Source organism: Numenius arquata, chromosome 3 (genome assembly GCF_964106895.1).
Source record: "Numenius arquata chromosome 3, bNumArq3.hap1.1, whole genome shotgun sequence".
NCBI lineage: Eukaryota > Metazoa > Chordata > Aves > Charadriiformes > Scolopacidae > Numenius > Numenius arquata.
In genome coordinates, this window is record NC_133578.1 from 63,953,304 (window position 1) to 63,978,717 (window position 25,414).

At 40.0% G+C, this 25,414-nt stretch overlaps 1 protein-coding gene across 1 annotated transcript in view; it reads left to right on the top strand.

Moving 5' to 3' along the window:
* The window catches only part of COL14A1 (collagen type XIV alpha 1 chain), a 120,474-nt gene that overhangs the window by 29,941 nt on the left and 65,119 nt on the right, over positions 1–25,414 (top strand). Inside the window, exons 5-15 of the mRNA XM_074145978.1 lie at positions 2,188–2,343; positions 3,052–3,171; positions 4,641–4,805; positions 5,194–5,355; positions 6,795–6,946; positions 7,924–8,053; positions 12,951–13,096; positions 14,434–14,563; positions 20,645–20,784; positions 22,420–22,546; positions 23,610–23,749. Of these exons, the coding sequence (XP_074002079.1) occupies positions 2,188–2,343; positions 3,052–3,171; positions 4,641–4,805; positions 5,194–5,355; positions 6,795–6,946; positions 7,924–8,053; positions 12,951–13,096; positions 14,434–14,563; positions 20,645–20,784; positions 22,420–22,546; positions 23,610–23,749 (1,568 nt within the window). The remainder of the gene's footprint in view (positions 1–2,187; positions 2,344–3,051; positions 3,172–4,640; positions 4,806–5,193; positions 5,356–6,794; positions 6,947–7,923; positions 8,054–12,950; positions 13,097–14,433; positions 14,564–20,644; positions 20,785–22,419; positions 22,547–23,609; positions 23,750–25,414) is intronic.

Below are 25,414 nucleotides of genomic sequence, written 5' to 3' on the forward strand. Positions count from 1 at the left end.
AATTTTGCTATGACCGGTAAGTTCCTATTAAATCACAAAACAGATTCCAGTCCCACTGAAATCAAGGGAAGTTTTCCTGTTGACTTCAGTGATACAAAGATTTGGACCTCCGTTGGATTTATCTTCCAATTTAAGATCATTTTTCTGATGCTTACTAAATGTTCCCCAGTGTTTATACATGAAAATGTGTTGCCAATTCAAATAGCGTTGTCTTGTACTGTAAAAACTAAAATAAAATATTTGTTTTGGCATCTTTGTAAGTGGAATTTTTGTCATGTGTTTAGAACTTATTCTACACTGCTTGCTGCACGTAGGAAATGTTCCCTGCTCTTCTAAAAACATTTTTAGTACACGTTTAAGACATTAACTGTAACTTTATGGATTGAGTTTCTTGCTCGGTGGATTTATGCTACAGAACTAATCTAACTCTTAATTAGTACCAATTGTTTGAAATCCTTCTGCACATCAGATTGGTTTTGCCTGTGAGACTATAATTTTGTCTTTAATGAAAAGATTGTCAATAATAATATGATGTTAAAGTTTTAAATTGCTAACCATGTGACTTATTCCCTCCCTTACAGGAGAGCTGCTTGTGAGCTAATGCAAGCACCTTTTTGATTATTTCTCACTGAATTATTTCTTTTATTCACTGAGCATCTCTGCTCAAGATTAGTTCATTTCTAACTATGTACTCGGTGATTCCTGTTAGTACCACCTTAGGTGTTGGTATCCTTTGTCAACTAATTTATGTAGTGGATCCTGAAAAAAATGACGATAAAAGTTGGGCTGCAGCTTACTTCGTTAATCTGCAATCTTTTTACTGTGTTCAGAGACATCATTTTCATCCCTAAATGGTTTGTGATAGAAGATACCTTTTCTACCAACATGCTTTGCTTTAACTCACCTACTTCCCTCCTTATTCTATAGTCAATCTGGTGGGGAGTTTGGTATTTTTATACTTCAAACATAAGCTCTTGTTTGGTCTTTTTGTGTAACAACACTAATTCGTTTTCCCTTCCTACAATATGAACCCACTATTTTGGCAGCCTTACTTTTACAGTCACGCAGCCACCTCTGTGGGATGTGGCAATTCTGTCTGACATTAGGAACACCTCTTTCTTTCTCTTACTTCCCTTCTTGTCATTCTCTCGAACTAAATATGGCACTTATGTTTAGGCTTCTCAATTTCTTAAGAATTCCTGAAAACCTTCTAGTTGGCTTACCTTGAACTTTGATCTCTACTCCTGTTTCCTCTGATTTCCCCATTGGTTAGCTGAGCCTTAGAGGCTATTAATTTGCATCTCTGCTAATTCTCAACAGGTCTTTTCTGTTGCTTTTTAAATGCTCTTTTATTTTTGTATATTTTTTCCATATATCTGTAAGACTAAATCTTCATGTGGTGCTAGTTCTCACAGATTGTGAATTTGAATCTGAGGTCTTTGAGTTTTACCTTTGCTGTATTGAGTGCCACCCACTCTGGTTTAATGCAACATATTCAACTGACCTACAGTTTTACTCTAGACTCCCAGAGTGAGATTCATTTCTAACTTTAGAAGTCTACGATGGCAGATAAAGAAGGTTTTCTACAGAGTTGTTGAAATGTCTAGAAAGACCTGCTTTTCTATGATGACTGTAAAAGGGGTCTTGATAACAATTTTGGATGTCTGCATCCCTGGGTAGCTCTCTCTGCATTGTCTGTGCCTCAGGTTAAGTGTCATGAACTGTATACTGTATATGTATATTCTTGAGAATGAAAATGAACTGCTGGTTTGACTGTAGTATCGTATTTTTAGAAGAAACATTTCTTTTTTTTTATGTATCTCCCAACAGTAATTTTGAACAGATTAATGAAAAAACTAAGTTGATAATGGTGGTTGAGATACCATCCCTGAAGGGTAAAAGATGGGTTGACATAGTGCTTAGTGACATGGTTTAGTGATGGTTTTTATCAGAGTTAGGTTGACGGTTGGACTAGGTGATCTTAAAGGTCACTTCCAACCTAAACAATTCTATGATTCTATTACTGAATTCAGAACAAATATGTTTAGAGGTTTTGCTTATTTCTCTCTTTGCCCATGGAAGGAAGCTTTAAGTCTTAAGCTTAGTAGTAGGAGGAAGATATACATTTATTGAGTTACAATTTTATTATTGAATTAAAATTATAATTTTCATTTTAATGATTTACAGGAAGCCTGTTTACCTGTAAAACTCCAGCAATTGCTGATATTGTGATACTGGTAGATGGTTCTTGGAGTATTGGCAGGTTCAACTTCAGACTTGTTCGACTGTTCCTGGAAAATCTGGTTTCTGCTTTCAATGTGGGATCTGAGAAAACAAGAGTAGGTAAGGTGCTGTATTTTTCTTAATGTTTCTGAGCAATGTAAAGATTTCATGATTTCAGGATAGCTAACAGCTTAATGCTACTTATTCGTGCAAGATTCATCGTCACCTGGAACTAGCACTACTATCATAAAAGTAACGCTGCTTGAATGTTTGTAGTATTAATTCCTCACAGTTTACTGTGACACTCAGCTTAAGTAAACTCTAATGCAATGTCAGTGGAAAATTAAAAAACAGTGGAAGCAGTCCTACTGACTTCAGTCAGGATTAGGTCAAACACTTGCAGTTTAATTTTCAGAGGAAGAGCGTGCCAATGGATGGCTTCTCTCATGCTTTAAACTGGCTCAAATGCTGTATTTCTGTTCTGCTACTTATATTTTAGTCTGATCAAAAGCACATTAAATAAAATCATTCTTCTTCAAAACCCAATTTCTTGGAATCTTACTAAACTCTGAAAAAGTTGTGTACTCTTCGTTTACTTTCCTTAGCACTTGAAAGAAGGGCTTTGAAAATAAATTGAGACGTTGCCACTAAGAACGACTTCATACTATTTTTTTGGCATCAAGCAATGCAGTTTTTCTAGTATGGTAGTGAAGCTACTTATGGTAAGCTTACTATGGTAAGCTGTTGGTAACCAAGTACATAAAGTGTAAATACTTAAAAAAGCATGCTTTATTGCCTGATGGATTACCTTAATTTCTGGTTCTTTAGGTCTTGCACAGTACAGTGGTGATCCCCGAATTGAATGGCATTTGAATGCCTATGGCACAAAAGATGCTGTTTTGGATGCAGTCCGTAATCTGCCATATAAGGGAGGAAATACATTAACAGGTACAGTGTATGTTTTAGCTTTTGCCTTTTATTAAAAAACATATTCTGCTGCACAAACTAAGAACTGTTTGTGCTTACTATGACAGGTAAAAAGGATAGGGCTTTTGCAGCTTGCTAATTGCTTTATCCAGTCTCAGTGAAGTCTTCTCTGACGTGCTTGTCTCATTGGCTTCACGGAGCGTTTCTGGTCAGGACAGGGTCACATAAAGCAAAGTGTACACGAACTCTCCGTGCTGGAGGTAAAATCTTTTACCTGCTAGGAAGAAAATGCAAAATCCATTCATAATGTTCATGCACAGACCTTTATTCTGGAGAGGGAAAGAATGTTGTTTTAATATCTGACAACTGGCAAGAGCTGCTTTTCAAGTGATCACCTGGGGCTTTCAGATTTCCATTGACCTTTTAGTAGTTAGAGCACTGAAGCCCTAGAAGACACTTAGTGATGGATAAATGGGGGATGCCTGTCAACCTGGGAAAAATACAGTCTCTGAATACAACTCCAGTATCATCAAAGCAGCAGTCAGTAATATTGGCTGCCTTGCCAGGAGAATGATATATCCAAAGACCCAGACATGGCTTTGAGTAAATTGCTGCTGGGGTTTTTTTTCCTTTGTTTTTTTTTTTTTTTTTTTTTTTTCCCTTTGTTTTTTTTTTTTTTTGGCAGGGGGTAGAAGGGAGAAAGAATGTGAAAGAGTCTCTTTCTCTGCTGCAACAGCCTTTATTTGGGTAGAAGGGAGAGATTGCAGTGGGACAAAGGTCAGAAGGACTCTAGTATGATTCTAGGAATGAGATTACTGTGAGGTAGCAAGTAGTAAATTATCATGATTATTTTATATGGGCGTTAGAAGAAGGTGAGTTAGGAATATTTGTTGTGGGAGACAAGAGTTTTCAGACAGGATCTCGTTGTGACGTGTAAGTTTGTCCTGAGGAGTTGTTCTTCTTCCTTCCCTTTAAAGAATTAGCAGTTACTAAAATCAGATTCTCACTAAGCTTTATCTAAGCTTTTCTTCAGCTTGTAAATTGGAAAGAACAAACAAACAAGCAAATTAAAGTAAGATTGCATGCAGCATGGGGATTTACTGAGCTATCCAGAGCATGTGCTTTCAATGTAGGTAGAAGGAGAGGGGACTTCCTATTCTACAGGATATAGAATATTCCTATTTGTAGAGTAAGGAAGAAAAGATGATGCATTCACAAGACAATCAATTTAGGTTTCCATAGCCAGTTTATTTTATTATTTTTATATTTGATTGATCAAAAAGCTGCTAAAGATGAATGTCATCTTCTCTGTAGTTTAGAACGCTTGTTGGAATTAAATCTTTCAGTAAATAAATTCTTCTTTTATACTTATCCCTCATTAAAAGGTGTCTCAGGATTTTTAAAATGATGGAAAGGCAAACACTGTGATATTAGCAAAATTAATGGAAATTTTTCCCTCTTAGAGTCTTTTAAAATGTTTCCTTTTTTAGGTCTTGCCTTAACTTATATTTTGGAAAACAGCTTTAAGCCTGAAGCAGGTGCACGACCTGGAGTGTCTAAAATTGGTATACTCATCACTGATGGAAAGTCCCAAGACGATGTTATCCCTCCTGCTAAAAACTTACGAGATGCTGGCATTGAGCTGTTTGCTATTGGTGTGTATTCTGCCATATCCATATACTGTGTGCCATTATACTCTGGTGTATTTGTATCTGTTGCCCTCCATATTAAGGAATTGTTCTTTTCTGTATCGTCATTAATTTAAATCTTCTTTAATATATTCTCCAATCCATTGCTGCTATAACTGGAATTTAGCAGGATACATGGATACTACATTATCAGGAGACAGCTGAAAAAATGCCAGTTATGCTGGCAAAAATTAACGTCTTGAAGTAACATCTTAACGACAAAGCAATCTGTTGTTGGTCATTAAAACAAATAGAAAGAATTGGATTTCACTAATTTTTTATCAATCCCTATGCATGCAAGACTTTTTTCTTTTTTTGTTGCAAATATTTTCTTTACTTTTCTTTCCAATGAAAGGTGTAAAGAATGCAGATATAAATGAACTCAAAGAGATTGCCTCTGAACCCGACAGCACACATGTCTACAACGTTGCTGACTTTAACTTCATGCATACCATTGTTGAAGGTCTTACCAGAACAGTGTGCTCACGAGTAGAGGAACAGGAAAAGGAAATCAAAGGTGATTAAGAAACAACATCTAATGTAACTTAATATGAACTTAGAGCTACAAATCCTATTGCAAATACCTGCAGTTCTACGCTGGCTTTTGGCACTTGACTCATGCTGTAGATTCTTTTGCTCACAAGAAAGCACATTGTCAGGGAAATTATCTTCTTAGGTGTGTTTTGTTCTTGCTTTGATCTCTTTGATCTTTTGGTCTCTGTCTTTGATAGTGGTAAATATTATGGTGTTTGGTAGTACCAAAAATACAAAAATATACATTCATTCTGCTGTAATTATTTCCAAGTGGTGGGTAAGGAAAAATATTTATAATACAAAGGTTTGGAGACGAATTGCTTTAACAGCTGCACATGGAATTGTTACATTTGTGCTGTGATTTCCATCTCCTAACTTACTGGTTTTATTGTCTCGTAAGTTTTCAAAATTTTCAACTGTTAAGATTTTGTCCCTTCCTGATGATTGATTTTTTTTCTATTTCTTATTTAATACATAAAAAATATATTTCAGAGCATAAGAAAGATGGTGAAGAAAAATGTTCATATATAAAAAAGCCTTCTCTGACTACAATATTTTTTTTTGCTTTTCTGAACAAAAGAAATGGATACGAAAAAATGTTGCACTTTGTCAGAGAAACAGTCCCACCTGAGGGAAGTCTTTCTGAAAGGCTTCAGTGGATTTTGTTTGTATTGCTTCATTTGTGATTCTGTAATATCACAGAAATGCTGAGTGATTTTTCAATAAGCTTGTCATACATATCAGTAAGGAGGGTTGTCTTCACACATACTTCTACCTGTGCAGTGAAAAAGTGTGTATTAGTAAGGCTTCACCCCATCTTTTTCCTCTTTTATTCACCTGCAAACTGGAAGAAGCACAGACTATTAGCTATGTCTTGTGGGGGGAGTAACCAGTCAGTTGGGAAATTGAGTGGGAGAGGATGGAAAAAACATAGAGAGATGAGACATCTTTGTGGAAAGGAATGATTTCCAGAGAAGAAGACCATTCCCTACATCTCTTCAATCTGCTGACAGGCAGCATATCAGTTTCCAACCTGCAGAGGAGCACAGGAGATCACAGCTGTATATATACTTGGATGGTTTTTGCGACTGGGAGGAAAAGAACCTGAAATAGAAAACCAGAAAGAAAGGGCTTGAAAGAGCGATGGGAGGATGGACAGGAAAGCTTAGTTTTGTATTTTTGTTTCTTTCATATAAAAGTTTATGAAAGACCAGGACGGCTTAGTTCCAGTGAAAACTGCATGTGCAGTACTCATTCTTATTATTAGTTCTTTGTTTACATTGAAAATGACCTAAATAGACGTGGAGTAACCAATTATTTGATTTTCTGATGAGGGGTGATCTTTAGAGCTTCAGCAAATACAACAAACCAAATAATTATTTTGCAGAGGGGAATTAAAAATCTGTGTTGTCTCTAACCTAGGAACAATTGTTGCTTCACTTGGGGCTCCTTCAGATTTGGTCACATCCGAGGTAACAGCTAGAGGATTCCGGGTTAGCTGGACACATGCACCAGGCAAAGTGGAAAAATACAGGGTCGTGTACTACCCCACTCGAGGAGGACAACCAGAAGAGGTAATAGGAGGAAAAGTTTCCCAGAATTTTTTAATACAACAGCAAGAACTAACCAGACAGAAAATCCCTGAAATTCCCTATGTGGGCTCTGAAGCCCACTGCAGAAAGGGGATATGGTCACATTGGATGGTGGTGAAGGTTGGGTAGTAGCCAGGCTGCTTTTCTGTCATGTAATTCAAAATAAATGTGCTCTAACAATGAGCACTTTTTGGGGGTGGGATGAACTACTTGCATTTTTGCTTACACTCACAGTTACTTGAACCAATTCTATAGACTTCCCCTGCAGCATTCTGCTTACAAGAACAGAAGAGGTAGGAGCTGATAGTAAGTCAGATCTTCAATTCTAAGAAAAAGTAATTCATAAAAGGAAGATTATATGGGTGTATATTTTTGGGACGTCTACAACTGGTCATTGAAAATTTGGAGAGAGGTGTTTATTTGAATAGGACAGGCATTTTGGAGGCAGGAAAAATGCAGTAGAACAAACTTTTGGCTTCAGCTGACAACTTACAAAATCGAAGGGAAAGGCAGAAGAGCAAGAGGATTTAACTAAGGATATAACTTTTTCTTTTTGTACTAGAAACTTGTTCAGAGTGGATATATATTAATGCCAATTTGAAGTACTGTGTGTGTACATATGTAGTACTAAAGGAATATTTATGATAATGCAGTATTTACATCAAAAAGTGCCCAATATGCACTCTTAAACTGTATTTTGTACACTTTATTTATCTAAGCAATTCCTCTGTTCTGAATGGCTATTTACATCAGTAAAATATTTTGATTTATGGTTGCTGTTCTTTTTTCAGACACCTCACTGTACCTATAGGTAGAAAAAGCAAATTTGATTTATGAATTGAACTGTAGAACATTGATTCTTAGATGCCAGTGTAAAAACTGCCAGAAAGAGGGATTGATTGATTAGATGGTAATATAGTTAGTTTGCTTTATGTGTAGTTGAATTTTCTTCTAAACAGGTTGTGGTAGATGGAAGCTTATCGACAGCAGTGCTGAAAAACCTAATGTCTTTGACTGAATACCAGATAGCTGTGTTTGCAATATACTCAAATGCTGCTAGTGAGGGCCTCCGTGGAACTGAAACTACACGTGAGTATCCTTATCATGTTTGTTACACATTTGACTGTTTGCATTCAATCATACTGTGTAAGCATTAGTCTTTGTGAAAAAAAAAATGCAGAAGAAAGTTTTCAATTTACCTTCTTTTAATGCATTTGCCTTATATTAATTTCTGTTTTAATTAATTCTGGGCTAAATTCCCAAGTCCAAATGCTCTGTGGATATTTAAACACTGAGAAAGGTTTTATCTCTGGGCTGAACTTTGAAGTCGATTGTATTGAACCCCAAATTAGAACATTCCTACACTTTGAGTGTGGAGCCAAGCTTTATAAATAAGGCTTGTGGCTGAAGATGATCTCATGAGGGGAGGATTAGGTGGGACCAGAAATACCTGCACGTGATTCTCACCAGTTCCAAAGATATCAAGGTAACTTCTGTAAGTTCCTTTCTCAATGATTCAGTTATTTTTTGTCTGTAAAATGGTGACTTGGGATATTGTTAGAAAGAATATATGTTTACAGTTTTGGGTTCTACAATGAAAACTGTGCTAGTATCTGAGATAATGTGCTGCTATTGATCATATCAATTCTATGCATTTGTATACAAAATACATTTACTTTTTTAGTAAATATGACAGATATTAGGAATGGAAGTAAAGAGTAAGGACCCCAACTCTGGATTTCAGGATAGCAGTCATCAATCTTTTCAGAGGCGTGCTTGGAAGAACCCCAAGGGATGTGGTCCTGGGGAGGAGAGGGATCCAGAAGACCAGCTTCATACCCAAAGATCACATCCTACAAGCTCAAGAAAGATCCATGCTGACAAGTAGGAAATGAAGTAAAGGTGACAGGAGGCTGGCATGAGTAAGCAAGGAACTCCTAACAGAACTCATCGACGTAAAAAGAAAGTCTCTAAGAGATGGAAGAAGAGGCAGATGACCCAGGAGAAGTATCGAGTGGCTGTCTGATCTTGCAGGGGTAAGTTTAGGAAAGCCAAGGCCAACCTGGAGCTGAATCTGGCAAGGGATGTGAAGAGCAACAAGAATAGACTCTACAAGTACGTAAACTGAAAGGAAGGCTGAAGAAAACATGGGCCTGCTCCTGAACGGGACAAGGGGCCTGGTGACAAACTAAGTGGAAAACACTGAGCTACTCAATGGCTTCTTTGACTCAGCCTTTACAGGTTAAAATGGCCTTCAGAAATCCCAGGCTGCTGAGATCAGTGGGAAAGTCTGGAGAAAAGAAGACTTAGCCACATTTGAGGTGTACCACTATAGGGAGCACTTAAGCAAACTGGATATACATAAGTCTGTGGAACAGAATGGGCTACAGCTGTGAGTGCTGAAGGAGCTGGTTTATGTCATTGTGAGGATGAGGACAGTCTTGATTATTCTTAATTGGTCATGGTGTCTGGTAGAAGTTCCTGAACACTGGAAGAAAGCAAATGTCAGTCCTTTGTGAAGCAGGATCTGGGAACTACAGGCTGGTTCATTGTCACCTCAGTTCCCAGGAAGGTGATGGGGTAACTACTCCTTGAAACCCTTTTCCAAACATATGAAGGACAGGGAGGTGATTGGAATTAGTCATCATGGATATATGAAGGGGAAAACATGTTTGTCCACATGCAGTTCAACAAAGAGAAGTGCAAAGTCCTGCCCCTGGGGAGGAATAACTCCATGCATCAGTGCTAGGTGGTGACCATCTGGAGGGCAGTTCTGCAGAGAAGGACCTGGAGGTCTTGGTAAACAACAAGCTGACTGTGAACCAGCAATGTACCCTTGTCACAAACAAGGCCACAAGCCTCCTGGCTTGCATTAGAAAAAGATTGCCAGCAGCTTGAGGGAGGCGATTCTTGCCCTCTGCTTGGCACTGATGAGGCCACACCTGGATGCTTGGTCACAAGCCACAGAGATGATTATGGCATTGGAGCATCTTTCATAAGAGGAGAGGCTGAGACAGCTATGGCTGTTCAGCCTGGAAGAGAGAAGGCTCAGGGTGATCTTAACAATGTGTAAAAATCTCTGATGGGGGGGAATGAAGCAGAGGGAGCCAGACTCTTCTCAGGGATGCTCACTGACAGGACAAGAGTCAATGAGCACAAATCAAAAAATGAAATGAAATCTGAACAGAAGAAGACACAATTTTATTGTGATGGTGGTCAAACATGGGAGTGGGTTGTCCAGAGAGGTTGTGGAGTCTGCATCTCTGGAAATATTTAAAACCCAACTGGACACGGTTTTGAGCAGCCTGCTCTAGCTGACCCTGACTGAACAGTGAAGTGAGACTAGATGATCTCAAGAGGTGCCTTTCACGCTCAATGGTGCTTTGATTCTGTTTCAGTACTAATCTTCCCAATCTGAGAAGAAAATAAAATAGGATCACATAAAATTATTTGAGATTTCTATTTTAGTCTAAGTCTCCCAAAATGTCATCTCCAGCCATGTTATACCCCATAACACGGTGTTAGGACCTGTTTAATTTATTGAGCAGAGAGAACAGTCACATACTGAGCCAAGAGGATTGTTTTGTGTTGCACCTGGTATTCCTTTGAAGTCGCCTTAGTCAAGTTCTGACAGAGCCCAGCCCTGCTGGCTTTCTGAGATCCGATCAGATCACACCCCAAGGTCATGCAGCATCAAGCATCTTATGCAGCTGTCTTTGATAGTGTGTTGGAAGTAATACTCTGACATGTGCAAGTGTTAATCACTTCACACGATAAAATACCTGCAGTTTGAAAGTATTTTTTTACTACCCTAATGGAGAACTATGGAAAATTGTAGTTTACATTCCTGCCTTTGTGTGAGATACTGACAGATTAAAATAGCCACCGATCATATTTGTTCATGTAGAACATTGAAAATAGGTTACAGGTATGTGAAATCTAAATAGACACATTCAATATGCATACCGTGCAGATAATTAGAAAGGTTTCTGATTTAATAATCACTTCTAACTTGAAATAAGTATGAAATGTGTTCTCATTTTAATTTACTGCAAATATACTTTCACCTGTTTTAGTTTATTCCAGTTGGATTTTAGTAGGTTTAATTTATCCCTGTGTTAGCAGAGCATTAGGATACTCTGATAACTGTCCAAGATGCAAATCAGCATTATCTACTGGATATTTATATTTGAGATTCTGAGCTCTTCTGCTGAAAATTCCATTAGAAAACACCACTTTTTTAAATTTCCAGTCACCTCTTCGTTAGTTATTATTTATATTGCCAGAGTATCTAGGAGTTCCCGTTGAGAATTAACATATGACTCTGTGATCCCGGGGCAGTTTGAATAGGAACAAGACAATGTGGTAGAAAGCGCCTTCAGAATATCTCATCATGTAGTTTCTTTCTGTAGGTATCAGGTCTGAGTGGAGTCCTGAGGGAGGAGACTGAAGTACCTTTTAGAATGTTTATGGGGTATTTTCTCCATATAATTAGAGGAATTGTAGGAATTCATGGGAATATAAATCAACACATCAACAAGGGTTTAAATAGGATGGAAGTAAAAAGATTTGGAAGTGAAGATAGATGGGTAACCTGGAAGCGGAAACCTAAAGAAAGTCCCGGGTTGAAGTTTTGCCCATGTTTACAGACCTGAACAACAGCTTGAGTGAACGACCTCAACGAACAACAGAGGACCAGGCTGGCATGTTTTGTATATGGGAAGTTAAAAGCTCTGTTAGAGCTTGTTGAAGATAATGTAATAGATATACTACTCCTTGGAGATGTCAGCTAGACAGGCTGCAGTTTTTATTTGGACAAGGAGATTAGAGAAGCTCTCTGAAGCTTTGTAATTAGAATTGGTAGCTGAATCTGTGTTTGCAGATCAGATTCTTAGGAACATGTAAAGCAGAGCTTTGTAGAGGCTCAACATCCAGCCTGTTACAGTCTCTGAGTTCCTAATAGGAACAGTTTGATATCAATTAGCAATTGCCTTCTGTTTTTTTCAGACCCTTTGAGTCATTTTATGGACTATTCTCAGTGTAGAAGTTCCAAAGGCGCAGACAACATTCCCTTATATCTCTCAATTACTGGATATTTTGGTGGATCCATGAATGATGTAACAGCAGTGGGGAGACCTTGGAATGTTATTCTGTGAGAGGAAGAAAGTGAGGACAATCAGAGAAGTGCAAATTGCTACTTTAAAGAGTTATAGAAATGCAAAGAAGTATTTGGGAACCCAGATTGGTGCTATGTTCTGGTATCAGTGCGTTAAATTCACAAGTGAACTTCCTAATAGTGTTTGAATTTCACTCAGCCTGCTTAGTTGTACTCCCCAGGTTAGCATTCACCATGATTTGCTATGGATGATGTTGCCCACATTTGCATAATCCCACCGACATAGGCCTGGGAGCCAGTTTGGACAATCCAGGTTTTAAACACATAACAGTTTGTCATCAAAATATTTTGACACGCGCAACTGCTCATTCAGAGTTTCCTCCAGCGTGTCCTGCCTCAAGGCTGTCTCTCCCATGCTCTGGCTTGGGAGCTGTTGCCAGAAAGAGCCACCTCTGGGCACTGCTACTTGTTCCTAATAGTGACTATGCCTGTTCTCTGACAGCAAGTGGTCATCCTCCTGCAGACCGGGGAGAAGGAAGGATGAGATCTGAATGGAGTGATTGGGTGCTTAAAGAATAGAAATCCTCCCACGTGAAATGTTCAAAGCCATTTAGGACAAAGAGCTGAAGTGCTATGTAGGGGGTAACTGCCCTGGCGTTAGAATTGGTTAGGTCATCGTTTTCTCATTTCTCTAATTCTGCATTCTTTTTTCTGCTAATCAGCTCTTCATCGTTGTGGCATCCAGACAGCACTTCCATGCCTAGAGACGGCTGTATTCCTTTGTGTTTCCTGGAGTAAAATAAACTGCTTGAAAAATAGCTGGTTGTTCAAGTGAGACAACTGAAGTGTCTGTTTCTTGTTCCACTGTAGTTGCCTTGCCAATGGCATCGGATCTGCAATTGTATGATGTGTCACAGAGCAGCATGAGAGCAAAGTGGAATGGAGTAGCGGGTGCCACAGGTTACATGATCCTATATGCTCCCCTCACAGAAGGACTGGTAGCAGATGAAAAGGAGGTGATGTATTGAGCTTTCATTTGAATAGCAATTATTCAAAAAATAAATCCTTTAAAGACTAAACTAGTAACCAGCCTTTAACCTCCCACTTGATCAGCAAACACTTTGGATTTTTTTTCCACGACTGCCTTAAGTACTGTGTTACAGACTGTGAATAAAGTGCAAGTACCAGTTGATTATTTTTATAAGTTGTTGCCATAGAAAAGCAACAATTTCAGCTGAATTAAAGTGACTGTTTTGAAATTATATATGAGATGATACTGTATCACCATATAAAACTAACACTCAAAGGAAGGAAAAAATGAAGTAAAACTAAGATATTTTCTAAGTGTGCTATCAGAAGAATATGAAGTTTAGCCTTTGTTCTCATCAGGACCTTTAAAGTAAATAAAATTTGCAGACGTGAGATTTATTGGTTTTCTTTTAGTTTTGTTCAACTTTTATTTTTAAATTTAAAAATTATGCCTTCCATCAAAAGAGATTTTTAGAAAGAAAAGAAGGTGGGACAAGGTAAATTCTGGTCTTCTGTGACTAAAATAGTAAAACCAGTAGACTTTTCTAAGGTTGCTAGCATAGTTCCAATGGAACTTATGGTCTGGGATTTAAAAGTTTTTATGCTCAAGTTTCTGTATGTATAATTAAGATTATGTACAACATCTCTGTTCAAGCAAGAACACTAAAAAGCATGCAGGGGCATGCGAACTAGTGGAGAGTGTAGGAAGCTATTGAAAGCTCGCATAGACTTGTGCTCTATGTTAAATGAGTGGCTGTGAGCACATAATTCTGCTAAAAATGGGGGCTTCCTGAAAACTAGCTGATTCCGGAGGGCTGAGCCTTACCCCAAAGAAAGACCTTTTTTCAGTAAATAAGCCAGTCCATGCTAACGTGGGTCTCAGTAAAGAGGTGGAGGATAATGATGCACACCTTAAATAGCAACAAATCTGAACATCAGTGTGCACAGAAATCAGTTCCTCCTATGACATTTTAGTCCTATGACATTTTAGTCCTATGACCAGAGATGAAACAAGGTGTAGCTGGGAATTAAAAGTTCTTGGTAACTGCATGTTCTACAGAAGACTATTTTGTCATTGCTAATATGACTAACTACTTTTAAACTCCTCTTAACTGTATGTTGGATTTGGCTTTATGACAATTTTATTCTTTTGATTGTTGTGCAGAATTCCAAAATCTTGGGCCAAGTACCGCAGGCACAGTATCAGACAAATGTTCAACAGGGCGTTTGATCACGTGTCTAATTTCCAGTGTGTAAATAGTATTCTTCCCCATTGTGAGCTAATTCGGAAATAACGTGTCTTTTTTATTCATGGTGGTTTTAGATAAAAATTGGGGAGGCCTCAACAGATCTTGAACTGGATGGACTATTGCCAAATACAGAATATACAGTCACAGTTTATGCCATGTTTGGAGAAGAAGCTAGTGATCCGCTTACAGGACAAGAAACTACATGTAGGTAGCACATACCTGTATTCACTCCAATGTTAATAAAACTTCAGAACAGTCTTTGCACACATTAGAGCAGACATCTGATTTTAAAATCTGATTTGAATAGTCCATAGGGCAAAGCCTTAACTGTGCTTAAGTTTCTCAGTGCAAATAATTAATTTGTAGAGGCTGAGAAGGTGAGTTTCTCCAAAACCGTTTGGTTTTGGATTAGGATTGTGAACTCTTCTGCCTTCTTGGTAGTGGTGCTATGGATGTCTCTGGAATGACTGACAGTTTTCTGAACTTGCTGAAGGTGACAGAACGTCACCACGTAGAGCTAAATTGAGACCGCTCTGTTTAGCCTCCTGTAGCCAGAGAACCAGGTGTGTGGGGGAGCGTGCTCAGATGCAGGAGTTCATTCCTCTGGCCCAGTAGTAGTACAGACAGAAAAGAAGGAAAGAGAAGGTTTCTGTCCAAGCCCTGCTGCCTGACATCTGGTAAACCAAGGGCTGGAAAGTGCCTGTGCACTCATGATAGATGTTGTGTTTTTAATAAGCAGTAAGAGTTTTGCCAGCTAAATTCTGTCCTCTGCTAACTGTACACAGAACTATATGTCAGCTCTCTAAATAGCCTCAGCTTTTGGAAGACTAAGGGACTGAAAAGAAGTGATTGTGCTGCTGGGATATTTCTGGGACTGTATTCAGTGACATCTCTATTGCTCCCTGAAGCGAGTGATTGCGTCCTCTTGTTTTGCACTCCTGGCATGAGTAAACTGGTGTGAAAGTGACTTACATTGAATCATAGAATCATAGAATCATAGAATCATAGAATGGCTAGAGTTGGAAAGGACCTTAAAGATCATCTAGTTCCAACCCCCCTGCCATGGGCAGGGACACCTCTCACTAGAGCAGGTTGCTTAAAGCCCCATCCAGCCTGGCCTTGAACACTTCCAGGGATGGGGCATCCACAACTTCCCTGGGCAACCTGTTCCAGTGCCTCACCACCCTCACTGTAAAGAATTTCTTCCTTATATCTAATCTAAATCTCTTCTCTTCCAATTTAAAACCATTGCCCCTTGTCCTGTCACCACTCTTCATGACAAAGAGTCCCTCTTCAGCTCTTCTGTAGGCTCCCTTCAGGTATTGATAGGCTGTTATAAGGTCTCCCCGGAGCCTTCTCTTCTCCAGGCTGAACAACCCCAGCTCTCTCAGTCTGTCTTCATAGGAGAGGTGCTCCATCCCTCTGATCATCCTCGTGGCCCTCCGCTGGACCCGTTCCAACAGGTCCATGTCCTTTCTGTGTTGAGGACTCCAAAGCTGGACACAGTACTCCAGGAGGGGTCTCACGAGCGCAGAGTAGAGGGGCAGAATCACCTCGCGAGACCTGCTGGCCACACTTCTCCTGATGCAGCCCAGGACACGGTTGGCTCTCTGGGCTGCCAGTGCACACTGCCTGCTCATGTTGAGCTTCTCATCCATAAGCACTCCCAAGTCCTTCTCCTCGGGGCTGCTCTCCAGCCATTCTCCACCCAACTTGTATTTGTGCCTGGGGTTGCCACGTCCCAGGTGCAGGACCCTGCACTTGGCTTGGTTGAACTTCATGCAATTTGCACGAGCCCACCTCTCCAGCCTGTCTAGGTCCCTCTGGATGGCATCCCTTCCCTCCAGCGTGTCAACTGCGCCACCGAGCTTGGTGTCATCAGCAAACTTGCTGAGGGTGCACTCTATCCCACTGTCCATGTCACCGACAAAGATGTTAAACAGTACTGGTCCCAGTACCGACCCCTGCGGAACACCACTCGTTACTGGCCGCCACCTGGACATTGAGCCATTGATTGTAACCCTTTGGATGCGGCCATCCAGCCAGTTCCCTATCCACCGAGTGGTCCATCCATCGAATCCATGAGTTTCCAATTTTGAGACCAGGATGTCGTGCGGGACAGTGTCAAATGCTTTGCATAAGTCCAGGTAAATGACGTCAGTCGCTCTGCCCTTGTCTACCAAGTCTGTGGCAGTATTGTAAAAGGCCACCAAATTTGTCAGGCACGATTTGCCCTTGGTGAAGCCATGTTGGCTGTTTCCAATCACTTCTTTATTCTCCATGTGCCTTAGCAAGGATTTCAGGAGGATCTGCTCCATGATCTTGCCAGGCACAGAGGTGAGACTGACCGGCCTGTAGTTTCCCGGGTCTTCTTTGTTTCCTTTTTTGAATATTGGAGTTATGTTCCCTTTTTTCCAGTCAGTGGGAACTTCACCAGACTGCCACGATTTCTCAAATATGATGGAGAGGGGCTTAGCAACTTCGTCCGCCAGTTCTCTCAGGACCCGTGGATGGATTTCATCAGGTCCCATGGACTTATGCACCTTCAGGTTCTTTAAGAGGTCTCGAACCTCGTCTTCTTGTACTGTGGGTGCTTCTTCATTCCCAGAGCCCCTGTTCTTGCCCTCCGTGACTTGGGCAGTGTGGTTAGGGCCCTTGCCAGTGAAGACTGAGGCAAAGAAGTCATTCAGTAGCTCAGCCTTATCCACATCCTGGGTGACCAGGTCTCCCGTTTCCTTCCGGAGGGGACCCACAGCTTCCCTCGTCTTATTTTTATCCCTGATATATCTATAGAAGTTCTTCTTGTTATTTTTCACATCCCTGGCTAGATTTAGTTCTGCCTGGGCTTTCGCTTGCCTGATCAGGTTTCTGGTGACTCGGACAGCTTCTCTGTATTCTTCCCAGTCTACCTTTCCCTGCTTCCACCCTCTATAGGCCTCCTTTTTGGTCCTGAGTTTGTCCAGCAGTTCCTTGTTCATCCACGCCGGCCTACTGGCTATTTTGCCCGATTTCTTCTTTTTTGGGATGCACCTCTCCTGAGCTTGGAGGAGGCAATCCTTAAATACCACCCAGCTTTTTTGGGCCCCTCTCCCTTCCAGTTCTTTTTCCCACGCTACCTTACCAATCAGATCTCTCAGGAGATCAAAGTCTGCTCTTTTGAAGTCCAGGGTAGCCAGCTTGCTGCGCACCCTCCTTGCTGCCTTATGAATCTTGAATTCTATCATCTCATGGTCACTGCAGCCGAGGCTACCCTTGAACTTGACATTCCCGACCAGCCCCTCCTTGTTGGTGAGGACAAGGTCCAGCACTGCTCCTTTCCTCGTTGGTTCCTCTATTATTTGCAGAAGAAAGTTGTCGTCGACACATTCTAAGAACTTCCTGGATTTCCTGTGCTCTGCTGTGTTGTCCTTCCAACAGATGTCGGGGTGGTTGAAGTCCCCCATGAGGACCAGAGCGTGTGAGCGCGATGCTGCCCCTATCTGTTTGTAGAGGGCCACATCCTCGCTGTCACTTTGATCTGGTGGCCTGTAGCAGACTCCTACTGTAACATCACCTGCCCCCGTGCTCCCTTTAATCCTGACCCATAAGCTCTCCGTCTTGTCTTCACCCATCCCCAGGTGAAGCTCCATACATTCCAGCTGGTCCTTGACATAGAGGGCAACACCCCCTCCCCTTCTGCCCAGCCTGTCCTTCCTGAAGAGCTTGTAACCTTCCATTCGAACACTCCAGTCGTAAGAGCCATCCCACCACGTCTCGGTGATGCCAATAATGTCGTAGAATAGATGAGAGAAGCTCAGGCACGTGAGTGCTAAGAAAAAGAAGCGCAATTGCTTGTAAGGTCAGGAACTAATGGTGGAAAAAGCTCTAGGAATGCTGTTTGAACTGGCTCATCTCAGAGAGGACACTTGTAGACAGACAAGCGCCAATAGCAAACTACTGCAACCTGGGCATGTTTGTGGACTTGAAATGAATGTAAAAGAGTCTTAACACTTGGAGAATCAAATCTTTTGACTATTTTTCCCTCTGTCCCTTTCTCCTTCTCTTTGTCTCCGTCGTGATTTTACCCCAGCCAGCAACTAGCAAGAAAGTGAACCCCATCCAAACCCATGACAGTCTCTCACTCCTCCTCCTTCCACCCCATCTTGCTTTTGGTCAATATCTGCTGAATATATGGTTTTCATTTATCCTAAACAGTAGTTTATGTAGTTTATGACTGTGCCAGCCTGAATTCACTTTATGTCATGTGATCTTGGAGGCTGCACAGCTCTAAACCTGGCTGACACATTGGATGGAAGATCACATGCAAATTCCAGATGCATTGGCACAGACTGAGGATTCATGACCGCCGTGTTTGATCACAGAAGCTAGTAACATATGTTAGTCAGCCCATCATCACTACTGTTACCAGACCAGAATAAAAAAAACCTAACTACCCTGCAACCTTCCTTTATTTTTAGGGTGACTCAATGCAGGCAACTCTAACTGGTCTTTAGCACTGTAATATGAAACAAGGTTGATTCTAACCTTCTATATGCAGCTATTCAAATAAGGTCTCTTCTAACAGCCTTCTGATCAGGCGGTGGGGCAATCTGGGAGAAAAGAAAGTTATTGGTGAGCCCACCTGTCCCACATGGTCAGTGTTCAATGGTAGTGTCTTCCCTGTCTGGATTCAGATCTAAGCTACCTTTTTTTTTCTTTTTCTTTTTTTTTTTTTTTTCTTTTTTTTTCTTTTTTTCTTTCAGTGTGGTTATTTCTGGCTTCCAGCTAATGAATATCTACCTAGTATTTTCTTCCTGGAGCATATATCTGCCTGGAGAGTGATCTGCCTAATTTGCAGTAGTATTACATGTAGTATCTGATATTCTGTATTTACTAAATAATATTATTCTACACACTGTATCATCTCAGTTGCTGTAGCGAAACCTTTCTCCGTGCCAAACAGAGGCACGATCAGCAAGCTCATTCTGGGGTGGGGTTTCTTTTTGGGGCAAGGATTTATCCAAGACTCACTGTAAATATCCCGTAACTCTGGCAGCAGGACTGCCTGTCTGGGCGAGAGCAACGTTGTCAGGAGGTTGGTTCCAAAAGGAAAAAAGCTGAGACTGAAGCATTTTGTGGTATGGTCTGGATGGTGAAATGAAATGCATTCCACGACTGACAGAAAGTAGAAAGGAAAGCCAGCATGTGATACTCCCTTCACTAGACTCTGAGGAATATATTGAATGCCAGAAAGTGTGGCAAACTCATCTGATACAATTCCAATGTGTTCCCATCTTCTCTTTCCTCATAGCTAAGTCGACTTGACTGTTCCTAAGCTGATTAGGCGTTTGCTTGCAAATTCTGAGTTAATATATGGCCTGAATAAAGATCCCACATAATATATGGGGGGTTTGTCTTTTGCTTTTCCTTATGTGCTCTTGTGTGAGGGGAAACAGCTTCTGAAGTGCTGATATTTATCTGTCCACATGGATTGGTGGGGGGTGTGTGTGTGAGGGCAGGATGGACAGAGAAGGGTTTCACAAATCTGAGGAAATTAGCAGATGTTGGGCTAATACAGAACCTACTGCTGAGAGTAACAGACAGGACAAAATGCTTTCTCTGGTGTGAAAGAAAAGTGGCTGCAATCTGAGACTCTGTCTTGCATGACCCAATTTTCCTTCAGGTCATGGCAGTCGAGGAATGTATAGTATATAAATATGGCTTAACTGGAATTGCTGTTAGGAAACAGCTTCTTTGTGTAATAAAAGAGGAAAGGTTAAGCAGAGGTAAAAAAATTAGCAATTAGCATCTTTGGAGATCTTCTGAGATATTTCTGTCAGGGACTTCTAGGATTCAGAAAGTTTTTTGCCAAAATACTACTGTCATGAAATGTTTTTGCTGGGATACTCATAGAAAACAAATGCATATAGGATAAAGATCTAGTTGAATTAAACTGATTTACACAAATTTATTGCAAGTATTGTGGAGGTTAGATCTTGCTCTGATATCTGCTATGAACAATAATGTAATTTCTTTCTTTTTCAGTATTAGTTGAGACGCACTTAGCAAGACTGAAAATTCTGTTTCAGCAAAAACTAAGCCATTTTACTTGCCTTTAAGTACTTGTGTAGGTCTTTTGTACGGGTCTTTTTGTTTAGGTCTTTTAATATAAATATAATATTTTAATATAAATATTGGTGATATACATTTTATAATGGAAAATGTGATGTTTCTTTTCAAGACATGAAAAATTTCACAGCTAAAACCTGGCATCAGTTTCATGGTTTTATCTCTTTCCTTTCCAAGTGCCTCTAAGTCCACCAGCAAACTTGAAATTTTCTGATGTTGGACACAGTAGTGCTAAGCTAACGTGGGATCCTGCTTCCAAAAATGTAAACGGCTATCGCATCATGTACGTTAAAACAGATGGAACAGAAACCAATGAGGTAAATTATTTGCTCCTCCCTTCCCCTAACCAATCTCAGACCTCCCGAAACTTCGTAATTTTTAAGGGTAACTTTTATAAACAAAAGCTACCTTGCAAGCTGTAACAAAAGATTTGCTAAAGAATTATCAAACTTAGTGCAAATAAGAGTTTGCTTAGTATTGGGTATACATTTGGAGTGGATGCTTTGTGTGGGGGACAGGACTCTGAGCTTCTTACATACCAGAACAGTCATTGCTGGCGCAGATAAACTGAAGGAAACTACTCAAATGAACAATGGTTTGTAGGTGCAAGATCTTGACTAAATGTATGGTATGGAATTATTTATTCTTGATTCAGTCAACAAGTCTTTCAATATATCGGAAGTCATGGACTTAAGCTCATTCAAAAAGACTGTCTGGAGCCTTTGCCACATTTTCTTAACATTTATTGCTTTAATTATATATTGAAAACCAATGATGATACCAAGGTGTTTTAACTTTGACTCTTGCATTTCATAATTTACTTATGCAATATTTAGTAATGCCTTGTTACTAAAAGTGCTTTATAATAGTTTTTAGCATCATGAATTCTGTGATGGGATGGAATGATATTAATTCAGAAATCTGAAAAAATGCAAAAGAAGTTTTAAAAAAATAATTGAAGTAAGTGGGTCCACTTATTATAACAGGCCAGATGCCTTATAAAATAAGTAGTCATGGATAACTTAACCTTCCAAAAAAGTCCTTTATAGGAGTTACGTGTAATTATGTTTCTTCTGGGACATTCTGGCTTTTCATCCATACAAGATAGAGTATTTTTATTAAATCTGAAGAAACTGTTCCCAAGTTTAGAAGGGAGCATACCTGTGCAATATTTTGTGTCTTTTCTTTCTGTTAGGTCCCTTAAAAATTAAATCGGAAATCACTTGACCTCTTTCTGTTGATTACCCTTAGTATAGATAATATGTCTGGCAGTACTCATCAGAATGGTATTTGAATATCTCAGGCTTGTGATAATATACTTCATAGTGCGAATGAACGCTCAGTAAGATTTTATCTACCTATTTCCTTTATGTCTGTTCAAAGACCAGGTGGCACTTTTGTGTTTGCTTTGCGTTGGTAGCTTTTCCCCTGTGGTGCTGAGCTAATATGACTCTGAATAGTTGGACTGATAAATTGTTGGTTTATACAGCTTTGAGTTTTATATCCCTGGCAAAGTCATGTTATCTGCAGTCAGGATAGAGACCAGATGGAACTGTCAATTTTTCCTCTTGAAAAATCTTAAACATAATGGTTTTTGCGATGATTACCCATGATAAGGGACTAGGTTCAATAGCCCCAAAAGTTCCTACTCCTTCTGGGTTCCTGAACACACAGTGCTGTTATGTTACTTACTGACTTAAGCTTACTAAGGCCGAGTTCTCCTTTTCCCTAGTTGTTCATACACAAAATTTTCCTTTTTTCTAGTTTGTCTATGTTAATTGATTTTTGTCAGCTTTTATGGCCCTGAATTAATATTTGTTCATAGTTTCCACAGAATTTCTCTACTAGTTGCATGACATTTTTTTTCTGTATCATTGTTACCCAGTAGAAATTCAGACACTGGTAATGTAAAGCATGTGATCAATATCTATTGCAAATTATGCTTTCTCTAGGTGGAAGTTGGTCGTGTTTCAACCCATACTCTAAAAAGCCTGACATCCCTCACAGAGTACACTGTTGCTATTTTCTCCCTGTATGATGATGGACAATCTGAACCACTTACTGGCAGCTTTACCACAAGTAAGTATTGCAGAACTTTTGAGGGCTTTCCAAGAAGAATTTTTATACTCTCTTACTTTACTGGAAAGTAAGACCAGTAACAGCAAGTGTCTTTGGCTGTGAATTCAGATGTATGGAATGCTTTCTGTTATTCTCATTGCAGTTTTCAGCTTCTTTGCTCCCCTATTACGGGGCCAATCGCATCCTTACTCATGGGATTAATCTCTTGACATCATGAAAACATTTGTGTGGATTAAATTCATTTCTTAAGTCTTTCCACAATCAGTCGCTTTAAAGCATCTTTTATTGCAGTTAGGTAGTAAAGCGTTTGTCTCCCCATTTTTCTGAAGCATCATTCAATGTGATGGCATTTGTCTCTCCAGCTGAAGTGAGCTGAATTGTGAATCGTACGTTTAACCAGCGAATGATCTAGGCGATAAACAGTAGAACCTTATATACATACTGAGAAACTGGAAAACTGGAGGAGAAAACAGAATACATTTGAGGCTCCTGTAGTCTGTTTAGAGCAGATATGGTTTCTTTAGCTGTAGTTCTGCAAGTTGTGTATTAAACAAATGTCTGATGACATTTAGCGATGCTTTTGAACATAATGATGGGAAGAGAAGGACTTTGATGGAGGAAAGAGAAACATGAGGTGGAAGAGGAAGGAGAATATACATGTACGGAACAAAAGGAAATGCACTCAGAGACTCTGGAAAGGACAAAGATTGGGACTTTGCTTTGAGGTAGAGGAAAAGAAAAGAGCATGATACAGAGCGCTCCAAGCAAAGGAGACAGAGTGAGGGTTGCATGGAGCTAATCTAGTGGAGAGAGGACAAGGAAGCTTGTCTAGTTGGAGTAGATAAAGAGCATGTATTGTGCATACTCTCATCCCCCCACTACAAAACCACTTCCCTAAGTACAAATAAGTCTACAAAGAATCTGTAGTGTCTTTGTTATCTATCATCTCCCATGTTATACTCTTTGTAACAAACCGCGAGTTTGGTACATGCTTGATGTTGCCATCTATGCAAGTCTCAGAGAATAATTTATTCTCTCTTTTCTTTTGCCTAATATTTTGCAGAAAGAGTTCCAGCTCCCCAGCATTTGGAAATTGATGAAGCATCGACAGATAGTTTTAGGGTCAGCTGGAAGCCTACCTCCTCAGATATTGCTTTTTACAGATTGGCATGGATTCCTTTGGATGGGGGGGATTCTGAAGAGGTAAGTTGCCTTGACTTTCTGAGGGTGCGAGATGGAAGAGAGAATTCCATTCTGAGGACACCTGTGCTGCAACTTTTGCCAATTAAATATAGCCACTTGACTTACGGAAGAATCTGCCCCACTGCAAAGCTCTCTAAGCCAAAATCAAACCAATATTCCAGCTTCTTTTTGAAGAGGAAGGGAGGAAAGAAGAGATGTTTTGTGAATAATCAATCTAATCTGTAATGTGCCAACTGCCACAGAGCTAGTGTTGCTGTTTGATGTTACTTCAGTTTTGAGAGGTTCATGTTCTTCACTTTGCTGTGAAGGTGATGACGGTAGCTGAGCCAGGGCAGCGATATCCTCACATAAGGCTCCACATCTGTCTAATGTGCTGGCCACAGTAAAATTGCCTGTGAAGCCTTAGTTATGTAATGTCACAAAAGGAAAAGTTAAAACATAGTTAATTTATTAGATGTATCCTTTATTCCTCTTTATGGTTCTTTCTCTTTTTCTCCTTCATGCTGTAATTTTTGCTCTATGCCCTTTCAAAATGGCACTTCTCCATAGTGCCATTTTCATCAGTTTGAACTTTTAAATGATTTTTCATGGCTTTAGCTTCTCCTGGTTTATTCTCTTTTTCAAAGTAGAAATAGACACTTTTTCTCCCTTTCCCACATTTCCATTTTTTGTAGTCTGTCTTATTTCCTTTCTCCCTTTCTCCCTCTCTCTCTTTCTCTCTCTCTCTCTTTCCTCATTCTTTTGGCTTCTTTTGTCCTTCTCAATCTTTAATATCTTTCTCAAATATCTTATTCTCTTGGCATCAGCACTGTGAAGAGAAGCCACATCTGCAAACTGTTTATCTGGGTACAGAACTCAGTGTGGGGAAGATGACGTTTCCCACCTGGCTCCAGGTTTCATGGATCATTTTGTCATCCATTAGGGCAGCAAACAATCGTTCCTGCTTAAGTTATGTGGCATTTTCTCTGTAAACTTAGCTTAGCCTGATTCTTTCCTCCCTTTCACCTGGCGAGAAGTAATCATGCAAGAAAGAAAGAAATTACAGGGATGAGCGGGGAAAAAGAAGTAGTTGGTAGATGAGTGAGTGGACACAGGTCACCCCCTAGCATTTTCTCCTGCAGTAGGTGAACTGATTAGTTTCTGTTTAAGTTCCAGTGAGTAGCTGTCAGTGAATCCCTTCAAGCCATGTGCATTTTAAAGTGAGATTTATGATATGTGTTCTTTGAGTGTGAGAATAAATGATCAAGAAATATTTGAACTGTTGAGGTTCCACTTACTCATTGTATTCACTAAGAACTGCTGGAGGCCCTAATATTTTAGTACACTGAAATATTAAAAATACCGGAGCTGCTTTCTTGTTCTCCTTGCATGACCTCTCTAATGGGGTCAGGCCTAGGATAGCACAATACCTCCGGGCTGTTGCCTCTCTAAGCTTCTTTCCCAGCTAAGTGATCAGTCATGCAGAGAAATGACATGCGCTCCCTCCGTCTTTCTCCCAAGACCCAACTTGCCAATTAGCTGAGTGGGGTCAGGGGGTGGTGGTGAGAATGACACCCCTCTCAGCTTACTTCACCCCCACTGCTGATGGGTGAGGAGCGTTTAGTGGGGTGTTAGCACTGAAGAGCCAGAATAAATGTAAGAGTGACCCTTTATTTCTAGGTTATA